The sequence below is a fragment of the Anas platyrhynchos genome, chromosome 11, assembly GCF_047663525.1.
Source record: "Anas platyrhynchos isolate ZD024472 breed Pekin duck chromosome 11, IASCAAS_PekinDuck_T2T, whole genome shotgun sequence".
NCBI lineage: Eukaryota > Metazoa > Chordata > Aves > Anseriformes > Anatidae > Anas > Anas platyrhynchos.
This window is the reverse complement of record NC_092597.1, coordinates 12,963,784-12,976,662: the sequence shown is the minus strand read 5'-3', so window position 1 is coordinate 12,976,662 and position 12,879 is coordinate 12,963,784. Positions and strand designations below refer to the sequence as shown.

The 12,879-nt window shown below is 44.7% G+C and overlaps 1 protein-coding gene across 2 annotated transcripts in view; it reads right to left on the bottom strand.

Annotated features, from left to right (window-relative positions):
* The window catches only part of NPTN (neuroplastin), a 51,354-nt gene that overhangs the window by 1,827 nt on the left and 36,648 nt on the right, over positions 1 to 12,879 (bottom strand). For both annotated transcript variants that reach the window (XM_038184867.2, XM_038184866.2), the window contains exons 4-7: positions 11,044 to 11,177; positions 9,240 to 9,513; positions 582 to 603; positions 28 to 101 (exon numbers count right to left, since the gene is read on the bottom strand). In XM_038184867.2, coding sequence (XP_038040795.1) covers positions 41 to 101; positions 582 to 603; positions 9,240 to 9,513; positions 11,044 to 11,177 — 491 coding nt within the window. In that variant the 3' untranslated portion in view covers positions 28 to 40. The remainder of the gene's footprint in view (positions 1 to 27; positions 102 to 581; positions 604 to 9,239; positions 9,514 to 11,043; positions 11,178 to 12,879) is intronic.

Below are 12,879 nucleotides of genomic sequence, written 5' to 3'. Positions count from 1 at the left end.
TCTGAGATGTGTGCAAGTCATACTTACATGATAAGCATTTTTAATTTGTGTTTCTCTGGCGTAAGTTTTTATCTTTATGATTGTTTGTAGAATTGGTTTTCCTGGGGAAAGAAAAAAAACGCATTAAATTACAAGCGTAGGAAAATTTTCTTTGTACATCCCAAGTTAAATAGGATGAAGGAAGAATGACATGCTAACTCCTTTGAAAATATTTGATTGTCAAGCAAGAATCTGGCAGATTTCAATTTTCATTACTTCACTGCCATCAAACAACAAACCAAGCAGGTATCATTCCCAAGCATCAGTGGTCCAAGCCCCCTTTATTTGGGAGCAGGGGCTTTTTTGTGCCTCTCCCGCAATAGACTTTTTACTCCCTTGGCCAAAAAAGCCAGAGATAAACTCAGAGGCTTCAAAGAGTGAGGATTTTGCCTGCTTTTACTTTGCTATATAACACAGGGCATGCTGATCTTTATTAGAGCTTTCATGTCACAGCTAGTAATGGCACACGTAACAGCGCTGCCAACTCCCGTAAGCCCCCAGAGTGATCTCAGCAATATTTTTTTTTCTTACGGTGCACTTACATTGGCCCAGCTGATTCATCATCTGCAGCAAGAATTCAGGTGCAATCCAGGGAAGACAAGGGAAGGAAAGAAAAGAGAGTCAGTCTTTGTACCGCTGCCAGCCCAACTGCAAACCAATCTATCTACAGCATTAAAGGCCATTCCACTTGGTAGTGCAAAGATTCATGGAGTTATTTTCTGGATTCAAGTTTTAATGGCAGGTATGTTGCTTCAATGGTTTTAGTTAACACTTTGAATGCTTGTCATGAAGAACTGCAACTGTAGCGGACAGATTGTTGCAATATGGTCAGGCTCATCTTGTCCCCAAGTTCCAGTGGTTCAATCTTATAAAAATAGATGAGAAGACAAACCAACATCTCAGTTGTAAAATCCTGCTGTTTGTTTTCTTGGATTGATTTTTAAGCCATCCTTCAACTGTGGGTGGGTAATTATTGGTATATACACAACAGGGTGTACACGCCATATGCTCATCTTCTACCACAGACGACACAGCCTTTTCATTTCCCATTTCTCTCAAGATCTAATTATCGGAGACCAGGTTAGGAGGAGGCTGAAGATTCAATACTTGATCCAAGTACCCAAGCATAGACCTGGGATAGCGGCAGGCTTTGTGTGCACGTCCGATAGAGCACAGGACTCAAAGCACCAGGAAAAATTCCGGTGTCACAACAGACTTCAGCTACGGAAGACTGACAGCATTGTTCTGCCTGTGTTTCCTGGCAAGAACAAACATTCTCTTTGAAGAATTGGAAAAAAATTGCCAACGAGTGATGTTTCATATGGGTTCTTTCATGGCCAATTGAATACTTTTTGAATTAAAAAAGCCCTTGTTTTTCCCCCGAGCTGCAGTACAGAAGATGGAAGTGCATTTAAGCAGCAGTACAAAAATCAATCCAGAAAGTTACATTAATGTTCCCGTAGAGGTATTTTGGGGGACCAATTCATGACCTGCTGTTTTGAGCACTCCACAGTTGCTGCTCCCCCTTGTGAGGGAGGGATTTTTCACTGAAGCCTTCAAGAAACTCTCAGCAGGATTCCACAAGGGGGCTTGGTGCACATGAAGCAGTTATGGAAATTACAGTCTGAACAGTGTGGGCATCCGCATGAGCACACGCTAGGAGTAATGTCTGTCAAACAGGACATTACTCCACCTGTACCTTCAAGGCAACGGAGAGGCAAAGCCACCGCTAGCACAGACAGTGACCGGAACAAAAAAATATTTCAAAAAAATAAAGAACTAACCACAAACCGAGAGCTTTACAGCCAAAAATAACATACTAGCGACACACCAGTGTCCACAGAAGTCCATTACCAGCAACAGTACACTATCGGACAAGATACAGAGAGAACTAGGACTAGTAAGGACAACCAGACATCAATGTGCTGTTGTATATACAGTGGAGATATACAGAGACACATCAGGTACTGAAACACAAAGCACAGTAGAGTAAATCTAGAGCCTCCCTCCACGATAATCTTTTGACTCACAAAAGATTGCAAAGCAGGCTAGGCTACGTACTCTGCGCACTCGGTGGGAAGAGCCTGGGACAGACAGCAAGCCCTGCGCCCCCCCAGCCCAAGCCAGTAGCACTACCGACGCCGTTCGGCGTTACCACTCGGTTATCTCAGCTTTCTACAAGCATCAGACAGCTTTGAGAGTTTGTTTTGCTGAACTTCAGAAATAGCAAACTGCACCATTAAGATACAAGCTCTCTCTCTCGCTACCAAATAACCATTGTTCCTTCCTCCTCAGTTAAAATATTTAGATGTGTATTTCAGACAGGGAGTTTAGTGTGTTAAAAGAAAAAAGCTTCACGTTTATAAAGGCTGCCAGCAAAAAGTTTCCCTGCCAAAGATCCAACAAAAATGCCTATTAGGATACTTGTGATTGTGCATAAAGCCTAAGACCAGTGGATCACCACCACTCGCCCCTTCCCCTTCTATAACCTAAACGGTGATAAAATGTGACCGAGGAAAATTTCTCTATGCGTTACTACCCCGGTCAGGCTTTTCTCTGCTGAAAAAGCATCCCCAGTACAGTACAGACAAAGACCGAAACCTGAGCGAAATCAGGGGGCAACAGAACAACAGAAAAAATAAGTACAAAATTAGATTAAATAAAGATTAAAAACAGCAAACTGAAATCCAAATTAGTCGTGAACGTGAATGAAGAAGTTTTAAGAAAAAGTGTTAACATTATGACTTGTGCATTGTATAGACTGAAGCGGAGATTAAACAAACTCCAAAGCATGCAGATCTCTCACTTACCACCATTTTTTTAAGGGTATGATGCAATTGAAGGGGGGAAAAAAAAGAAGTCATAGTAACCGACAAATATCAATATAACTCAAAACCTTTATGCCAGAAGACCTGCTCTAGTAACTGATTTCTATCGCAACAGTATTTAAAATGCATGGCCACAGAGAACCAGCCTCTGAGTATGCGGCTTCATTCCATTCCGCACCTGCGGGGCTCCTGAAATGCTGCCAGGTGAAGCTGTGATTTCATAATTGACCGACCTAAACCCCCTCGTTTTCCAGGAGTTGGCTTTTTAATTCGGAGGGCCTGCAGACTCCAGCAGATCATTGTTTATATAATGCACGATTAAGGTAGGTATAGTGATTATCTGCTTAGTGTTGCCCTGAAATTGCAGATTTCTGAATTGGAAGTTTAGAATCACTCCTGTCTTTAGTGCATTGCGCATCAAGCGTGATCTTCTTAGGCAAAATTTCTGGACGTTAAAACTCTGGGGGAATGACAAATGTTTGCTGTAGCTTCAACTTGCATTAAGTGTCTGGGAACAGAACTCATGCTACAGCAGGCTGAGAAGGGGGCTGCATTTTGTGGAGGGCTCCCCTTTTACAGGGCTGCTTACCCTGGCAGATGGCAGCACTCAGGCCTGCCTTGCACACCTGTAGTGAACAGAAACATCATTACAGCGCACACCCAAGCAGAACACCCATGTGCAATTTCTGTCCAAATGCTTAAAAGGAAAAGCCAGCATCTGTGGCTGCTCCGGTCTGGTGTTACAGAGCGACCACTGCAGCCTGCAAAGCAGTCTGCTGCAAACTGATGGGGACTTCTGACATTTACACTAGCTTCAGGTTGTGCTTTCTGAGAAGAGAAAATTCAGCAGTGGTTGCAAACTTCTGAGAAGGACCTTAGTAAGAATTCAGATGTTTGCTCAAGTTAAAAAAACAAAACAAAACAAAACCCTCAAATTCTTCGGTGAACTCATGGAAGGTGCAGGAGGCTCCCCAGCGAGCACCCTGTGCTTTCTGCCACGCAGCTGTTTGCAGGGACATGGGCGTTACGACCCGCACTGACAATTTAGGTTGCACAAAGATTTGGAGGCAGCATTTACCAGCACAGCACACAGGGTTTGCAGTAACGCTCTTCTGTTTCGCTTCATTAATAACAGAGGGGGGGAGCGGTGAGTGGAGACACTGACCTTGCTCCGCAAAACCCACCGGTAAGGTCAAAGCAGTTGCTCTGAAATGGAATGAAGGCATAAGGCAATGACGACTCTCTGGCCAAGATTACTTACATCAGGCTCAAGGAGTTCTGACCCTCTAATAGCATCTAACAAATTAGTACAAAGGCCCACAGAAGCCAGGCTATTCCATTACCGCTCTGACACAACGATGCTTGCGTTTAGGTATAGTTTATAGCTACACAATCTCACAGCGTGCCTGTCTGACAGTTTTCTCCCCATTGTGAATTTTAAGCGTGGGAGAGAAAGGTGCGGGTAATAGGAAAAAACAAAAATTAACTTGTTACAAGGTAAACCGTTTAAGTGAAAACATTTTGTTCTTTAAATTACTTACAGTAATAGCAGGAACAGGGAAGTCAAGAAAAAAAATGAGTATTAGAAAGAATGTAGGGATATGGATGGAGCTGCTGCACAGCCGGAGCAGAAATACATTTATGGAGAGGCTTTGTATTGAGCTGACAAATGAGAGGGGAAGAATGAAAAAGCACGTATCATAACCCAGTCACCTCATGGCTTTGAGCTAAGGAGTATGCACAGGATGGATTTTGAAGTAAAAACTGTTTACATTCCTAAGAGGGAATGTAGCCAAGGAGTTTTTACTTTCTACTTACCCCGGAACACACCCTTTAAAACAGCATCTGTGCTAATTTGATCCAACAACAGGAGAAAGCACTTTCTTTAGGAATCTTTGATAGACCATATAAAGGTCACAACGACTGATCACTATGTCTATCAAAAATGAACAGCTTAAGCTATACCACAGAGGAAGAAAAAGCTATTTGCTCCCTTTTACTGTCAAGGGAAGTCCAAGCAACTTGCGTTCTGAGCAAAATGCATCAGCAGTCCCCCGCTGGAACGGTTTCTGACCGTGCATGCAGTGAAGTGCCAGCATCCCTGGCCTCGACATGCCATGTTCATGCAGCTTTCATCACCAAAAGCCATGGGAAGCTGCACGTTATTCACCCACTCTGGTTTCACGACACCTAGCTGCTGTCTGGAAACGGAATGCGACCGGCTCGCTTTACCACGTGTAAAGTGAGCCACAACTCTCAGTTTGTGGTGCAGAAATTCAAGCGCGGCCTGCCCTCCCTTCCTCCTTTCTGCACATAATTTGAGAGCAAGGGGGCTCGCAGGCTGATGGTGATGCTCGCTGCAGCCCCCTCTCCTCCCAGCAGGACCAGAAAGCCCCTAATCCGCAGGCACGAGGAGCAAGATCCCGCCCCAGGCGCGCACTAATGCCATCCCCGTACCATTGCTGGTGGGAATGCAGATTGCACGGGGGCAGAAGTTCCTTCTCCTGCTATGCAGCAGCAGGACAAAAAAAAAAACAAACACCTGAATTATGTGAAGGAGGAAATATCAGCGAAGGAGCTACCGAGCAGCCCTGTTCTGTGGCAGAAGAAGCAATTAAACCAAACACAAAAAGCAAGGTCCATGCAAAAAACTGCAGTCAGGAAATGCCAAAGTTAAAGGATCGCCCTCACCCCTCTGGCTGGCAGTGCTTCTAGCGGGCAGTAACACTTTGTGCAGCCAGCAAACGCACTGGGAAAGTCTCTTTTGCAACACAGAGCCCTTCCCACCCAGCTCTGACACCTAAGTGGCCTTGCTCTGCAGTGTTACTGAACAGTAAACCGAGAACTGCTCCGAATTCAAGCAGGTATCTTCGCTACCCATCTGAGAGAAGCGGTAGCTGGCATGCTACGACAGGTAATTTTTAGCCTGTGGGACACGGAGATGAGAGAGGGAAAGGGAATTAATTCAATTGATTTTATTTTGGCTGGCCAGGTAGAGTTCCCAAGAGCTCTGGAAAGCATCCCAGACGTCTTCCAGGACAGAGATAATGTTTCTCTCCAGTCACATCCCCCACTAGCAAGTGGGGGCTCCTGTTCAGCATCAGCCATTGAAAGTCTTTGGGGGCACTTCTTTGTACCAAAAAGGTACCTACCTCAAGCCAACCCATCAGAGGATTCTCAGGGAGAAAAAAGGCCAGCTGGATACAGGAGACATCCCCCTTCCTTCCCTTAAGGTGGGGAACTCCAACACCCTACGGGTCAGAGCTCGCACCCCAACATTTAGGCTGTTTATGGCAGCAGACACCTTATCAGCAGGAGCGGACAGCCTGCAGGAGGACGTGCCAAGCTGAATGATAACGATCCATTAGGCAGCAGTCCAAAGGAATACGCAAAATGGCTATCCATCCTCAAACACAGCTGTCTTTTTTTTTTTTTTTTTTTGGCTGCTTCTGCCTGCTACTGCAGATCAAAGGAGATCTGATGGGTCCAGAGTTATGCTGCTGCCACGGGGAGTGGGGTGATGGTGGGGAGCTATTAAAAAATCTCGGAGTAGGGACAAATTTGGAGTAGTCCAAGGACAAAATGCACACCCCAGTGAGAAGGGGCAGCAGGGAGGTTACTCTGCTACCAGTTTTTGCCCCTGTAAGCGAGGAGGAGGCACTAACAGCACAGCCTCACACAAGGGCTGGCGTAACCACAACCCTTGTCCTGAAGGTTTAAGGCATCAAAACCAACAGTAAGAAAATTCGGGAGACTGGCTGACTGTAAAGAAACCACAGCAGATGCCAAATAATATTTATATTAAGTAATATGATGCTTAGACTCGCAGCTAATTAATGTTCTGATAGGCAACTGCTTAAGTTGCTGGCTCAACTGTGGGCTCGCTGGTGTTACCTGCCACAGCTCACTGCAGCACGGAGGCAGATGCACGACTTTGGAAACAGAGTTTCAATCCCAGATAAACACACCACTGTGTTCAAACATTAACTTTGGCATTTCATGACAACATATTTAAAATAACAATGGAATTAAGAATAACCTAAGTAAAACGCTCAAGTGTGGAAATCAGCAGCCTATCAAGGATTTCTCACGTATGCATTTGTAAAATGCCCTGGCTTTAAGGGTGTTTCCCACCACAGTACCACGGAAAGCTCCAAATGCAGTTAAAGAAAGCACAAGAGTCTCCAAGGAAATACAGGACTCAAGTCAGCCTTTAGATGCCGATTGCATCTCTTCATCTAGCAAACCTAATACGTAAATATTGACTGCAATATTCAGTATTGGATTTTGTCCTCCAAGAAAGTGGGCAGAGAAAACACGGTTCAGAGTTTCATCACTCTCCAGGACTCAAGCTTAGCTGCCTTTAAAAGAATAGCGAACTGAGCAAGCAAAGTCAGTAACCTCAGTTACTTGGCTCATCATCTTGGACACCTACACCAGAGATGATGAGCCTGGAATTCCTCAGGCATCTGAAGAGCAGCCAGACCAGCCAGGAAAACTTCAGCCTTTGAAACAAACCCGTAACGAACACCGATGCGCGCTTCACCTCTGATGTGTGCTCAATTGTGCTAACACGCTTGTCGCGTTGCAATCTGGTCAAGTCCAAGCCAATTTCTACTGGATTAAATCAGTTTATGCTGCTTGCAATAACTATTTCCATATCTGATTACAATTGCTGATACCTTGTTTCAGTCCTTGTGAAACTTCACCAAGAGAAAGCTTGGGAAATGCAGGGAACTACCAACAGCCACCAAAAGAAAAGAAAAGAGGTGAGATTCCCCCTGGCCAAAATGGTACAGCAATACGTGAGAAGCACGAGAAAACGTTAAATTATTCTTTCAAATACATCTGAAGTTTTCTGGGCTGGTTGAGAGCCACTTACAGAACAAATTGCCGGCAGTACAAACCCCTTCAGCAACCGTGAAGCTGTTAGTTGGCGGAGGTACATGCACAACACAGTATCAAGTTTGGTGGATACACACCTAGGAACAGTCCCAACGCATGCTCTGTAAGCAGTTAGTAATTGCTACTGAGGTGGTTAAGATCAAAAGCTAGTTTCCTCTAGGTATGCACTATTTAAGAAAGTTTCGATCTGCTGTGGAAGTGATCCAAGCCTCTGCCAAGCTACTGAAATTGATTACCTATTTTGTAAGATTTCTTCTTCCACTCGCTAAAACCCAGCTTGGGAGCAGTGAAGTTATTTTCGCCCCAGCTCGACAAGCAGATTGCTGTTTCAGCACCTACGTTTCCATCCCGAAGGCAAACATCTTGCTGCGCTGTTACCGAGCCCTTGTGCAACTCAACGGCGAGTCAGTGCTGCACAAGCTACAACACAGCTGCCTTTGGGAGGTACCTACTGTGCTCGCAGGCTCGTCCAACCCAGGAAAGCCCCCGTGATTCAGTGCTTCCCCACACTGACTCAGCGTGTTGCCCTCCATGTACTCCCCAGCACCTGCTCCATTATCTGGACACGTCATGCTCCTACAGCAGGCAAGATGGCATTACCAGCTGTTTCTCACAAGGATTCCTTGAGTAAGTTTTCTTGACAAACACAGTAATAAGCAACTAGGTGTCACACGAGTGTCAGGTCTGTTTGTCAATGTTTTTCTTTCAAATACTCATTTTAGCTTCAAAATGCCCCTTCCCCCATTTTTAAAAGAGGGAGATATGCAGAAGTTCAAAGATAAAACAATTAAGCTGTTTGGTACACAACAAAGCTGTAACTAATCAGTGCTACCATCAAAGCTAATAGCCTAATCTTTAGAAAATACAACTCAGTGGACAGGAGTTTCCAGAGCATTCCTTAAATACATTACTAATTCAGTTACACACCAAATAAGAGCCCTACCTCCCACCTCCCCTCCCACCCTCCCTGAAAACATGATATTTTTGAAGCATATCTGTGGTCCCAATCCCTCTAAGTGCAGTGTTTTCTTCCAAAACCTCCCAAGTGTCCAATCCCGGCACCATCAGGGATTAAAGGGTTTCCAGCTCTCTCCCTGTGCTGCGCTATGTTCCGTGGGCTGGCATGGAAGATTTCAGGGCTACTACAGTAGGAAAGAGACGGGGGCACAAGGCCCACCTCGTGCAACAAAACACATTCCAAATATTGTAAAAATTGCCCTCCCATCCCACAGTCCAAGATCCTGGGGAAATGCGGTGTTAGGACTTTGCACAGCACTCAGACCCTCTCGGCTTACTGGGGTTTTTAGGATTTGGAGAGTGAACAGATGAGAAGGCAAAGAGCTCAGAGCTGAACGAGCTGCACTGATGATCCTTCCTGCCACAAAGACCCCCTCTGTTTTCCTTCCATAAGTTTGCTTTGCCTTTTTATGTTTTCCTCCTCTTACAAGCGGCTTTGAGCACACTTACCGTCTGGGACTTCATCCGGCCGCTTCCTTTTCTCATAAACAACTATGATGACAACGAGGATAACAATTTCTGCCAAGATCCCCAAAAAGGGCCAGAGGGGAGCCAAGTGGCTGCGGACACGGAGGATGGTTGTGACGGACATGGAGCCGATCTGGTTGGTTGCGTTGCACTGGTACTCGCCAGGATCCTCGTTGATCTGTAGGTTCGTGATGCTGAGCTCGGTGTAGTTGTCTTTATTTAAAATAAAGAATCTGCCGGAAGAGTTGTTGATGTCCTGATGAAAGAAGAAAGGTAGAAGAGAAGAGATAGAGCTTAATAAGTCCTGGCACCAAGGCTTTTCCTTTTCATTTCTATGTCACAGCAAGTAGAAAAGGTTTGATGGATTCTCGCAAAGCTGTTGGTTCTTTAACACAACAGAGCCCACTGCCAGTGTTCACTTTATATCCCTCCCTGAAGTGAATTGTTTCAAAAAAAAAAAAAAAAAAAAAAGTTAGCTTGACTGACAAGCTGCATTCTCCTGCTGTACCAATAGCAGCCATGAAATGCCAGCGGTTGGGATGTACGTGTACGCTGCAGTGTTCTCAGCCTCGTGCCTTACAAGAAACCATTACAACCCATTCCCCTCTACACGACAAGATGAAACAGACTGATCTAACCAGACAAGAGAACTAGAGTGCTTTCCCAAGCAGGGGACAAAGCAGGGGACAAAATCATTCCTATGTAGAGCAAAAAAAAAAAAAAAGAAAAAGAAAAAGAAAAAGCAGCACAGGTTAAGATTATTCTACACTGCATTAGGTAGCATTGTCTAATTATTTAAGATACAGTAGACTTGTTAACATCTTGTCTTTGTAACATTTTTAAAACAAACACGTACTGTTCTTAGACTACCAAGTCATTGAATATTTACACAACCTGGAATTTAAGGCCCCACATTCTTTCCACATTTTGGAAAAAGATTTATGGAATTACTTATTTTAAGAATCATAGGGGGCAAAACTGACAGAACAAAACACAATGGTTTGACCTTCCTGAGAGCTAATCTTGGATGAATTTATCAACTTCACCAGAAAGAAAGCCTGTGGGGAAGTCAACAGAGCAACACACAGGACTCTGATGACTCACAGCACTGGCTAAGCTGCCCATAGATCACTGTCCCATGAAAAATTAAGCTCACCCTTAACAGTGAGCAAACAACCCACGCTATTACTTGCTGAATATTTGTTCTTCGTCTATCAATCATGTTACTGCTTCTCTGGCAGATGTAAAAATAGGCAGGCTGAAGGATTTAGCAACTTTCAGCTTCTCTTCTGCTCTTCCAATTGCTGATCAAATTTTCAGCTCAACAGTTGGGTTGCCACATGGAAAAAATATGGGCACTTAAATGCTAATAGATATCACTGCCAAGTCCTCCTATTGAGCCTTGTGAGCTCAACCAGTAAAACCGAGAAACAATTTAAGAAATTTACAACTGAATGCATTTTTAAAGTACATTTCATAATGCATGTTCTGCAATTTGTAGCAGATACTCTCAACATTCCATCTTTCTGGACAACTCCTAACTTTTTCCAGCAGCAATGTAAAAAGCATCTGTTTGCTCAGCAACGCTACAGGCGTGCAACAGTTTTGCACTTGCTGCTGCTAAAAAAATCTCAGCTTTGCTCAGCTGCATCTCAGACTTATGGAACCACATTTTGAGAAGTTACAAGGCACCCTAAAAAGCACATCCCTAGAGCTAAGGTGGTCGTTTCCTGCCTTAGTGGGAGTTTTGGGATATTTATACATTCCCATTACCCCAGTTCCTTACCTCGAATACTCCATTGACCTTCTTGCGCCACACCCATTCAGGATGTGGGTAGCCCACGGACTTGCAGTACATGAGTGCCTCCTGCCCCTCGTTTTTATTTTCACTTCGCTTGTGGCCAGTGATGTCAGGGACAGCTACAAAGGAAAACAGGAACTGCATTTACAAGCTGCTCGGTGGAGAGGCAGTTATTTTAAGCTTTAAGAATCTGCACAGCAAATAAATGACAAGTTCCCTGGAAGCTATCACCTTTCCCACATTGAGCCCAACTTAAAAAAAAGGAAAACTGATTCCCACCTCTCTCCAACCAACATCTCAGCTGAATATCTGCAAGCGTATCACTCAGGCTTGGGTCGCCAGGCACACAGCGGGACAAGGGAGAAATCTCACTACTGGGCTTCAGTTATCTACCAAAAACCTGCAGGACTGAGATGGCCCAGGTGCTCCTCAGGGCAGGAACAGGAGGAACATTTCCTGCACTGCTCAGGAGGTCCCTGTGGCTCTGTGGGTACCTTCAGCTTTGAAGCAGAGCTGCCTGGGACCTGGGTTACAACCTGCCCGTTGTGTCAAGGCTCCGTGCTGATCCTGTTCTTAACGCAAAGCTCCAAAAGCTGCATCAAGCCATTATTCCTTGTAGCAAGATTGTAGATTTGGTCTGTAAATGTACCGTGACCTGGAACACTTCACGCTTGTTAACATCTTACAGCGACACTACAGCTGGTATATGTAATGCAGCAAAAGTTAAAATCCCTCCAACAGAAAACTGCTTCATCCAGCATGTATGCAAATATATTTTTAAGGAGAGCTGTAGGTGAAATGGGCAGTCCTGAGCAAAACACAGAATAAATATCAGCACCCTAGATATCAGCAGAGGGTTTTAATTCTGAATTAATTTGTCTATAAATAATGGCACTTCCGTCCCCTTTGTGTGTCACAGCAGCCTGTTGCAGCCTAATGCCTCACGAGAGATTACGCTGGATCAATGGACTGCCTGAGCTGAACCTTCACTTAAGCAGATGGCTTCGGTGCTGCAGTGACCACCTTTAAAGCCCATTCGCTTTCTAGCCTGCTAATTATGTCACACGTGGCCTGCTGTGTGATCGCTGGGTGCTGATCTGTTAATCCAGTCAAAGTCCAATCTGAGAGCTCCAGGAAAAGACCCCCAGGCGCTGCAATTTATCACAAGGGTCTACACAAGGGAGGTTCCCTTTGCTGCTAGCAAAACCTACAGGCAGGAGCAGGGAGGTTTCCTGGTGGCTCATCTGCCACTGCATGTCAGAAGACTGAGCAGAAATGAAATCTTGCTAAAGTCACAGCAAACTAACAAGTAAAATATCTCATGTGACTGACTGAGCAGCAGCACCTGAACCTGCTCTTCCCCCAAATTAAATCACAACTCCAGGAAAACGTTTGACAAGTTTGTGTGCTAAAAGCATTGCCGTTTCTCAAATGCAAGGGCATTTGAAATGGAGTTTTCCCATGTTTTAGTGCTGGAGGATTCTTTTAGGACAGGTGATTGATAACACTGTTAGAGGCTGCATTAAACGAAGCTTCTGAACCACGAGAAGTCTTGGCTGTACAAACAAGGTACAGCATTCCTCAGCATCCACGTGTTCACCTGAAAAGACACCATCAGGAGAGGCTGATGACCCCAGGCTTTTGTCAAAATGCCTCTGCAAATACAAATTCCAAAAATCTCACACCTGTTGGAAGTTGCTTACAGAAATCCAGACTAAGCACAGTACCTCTGGTGGAGCCCCTAAAGGAGGTTATGCTATTTTAACGTACTTTAAATACAGTGAGCATGTCATCCTGTCCCCTTCCTGATTTTAAAGCATT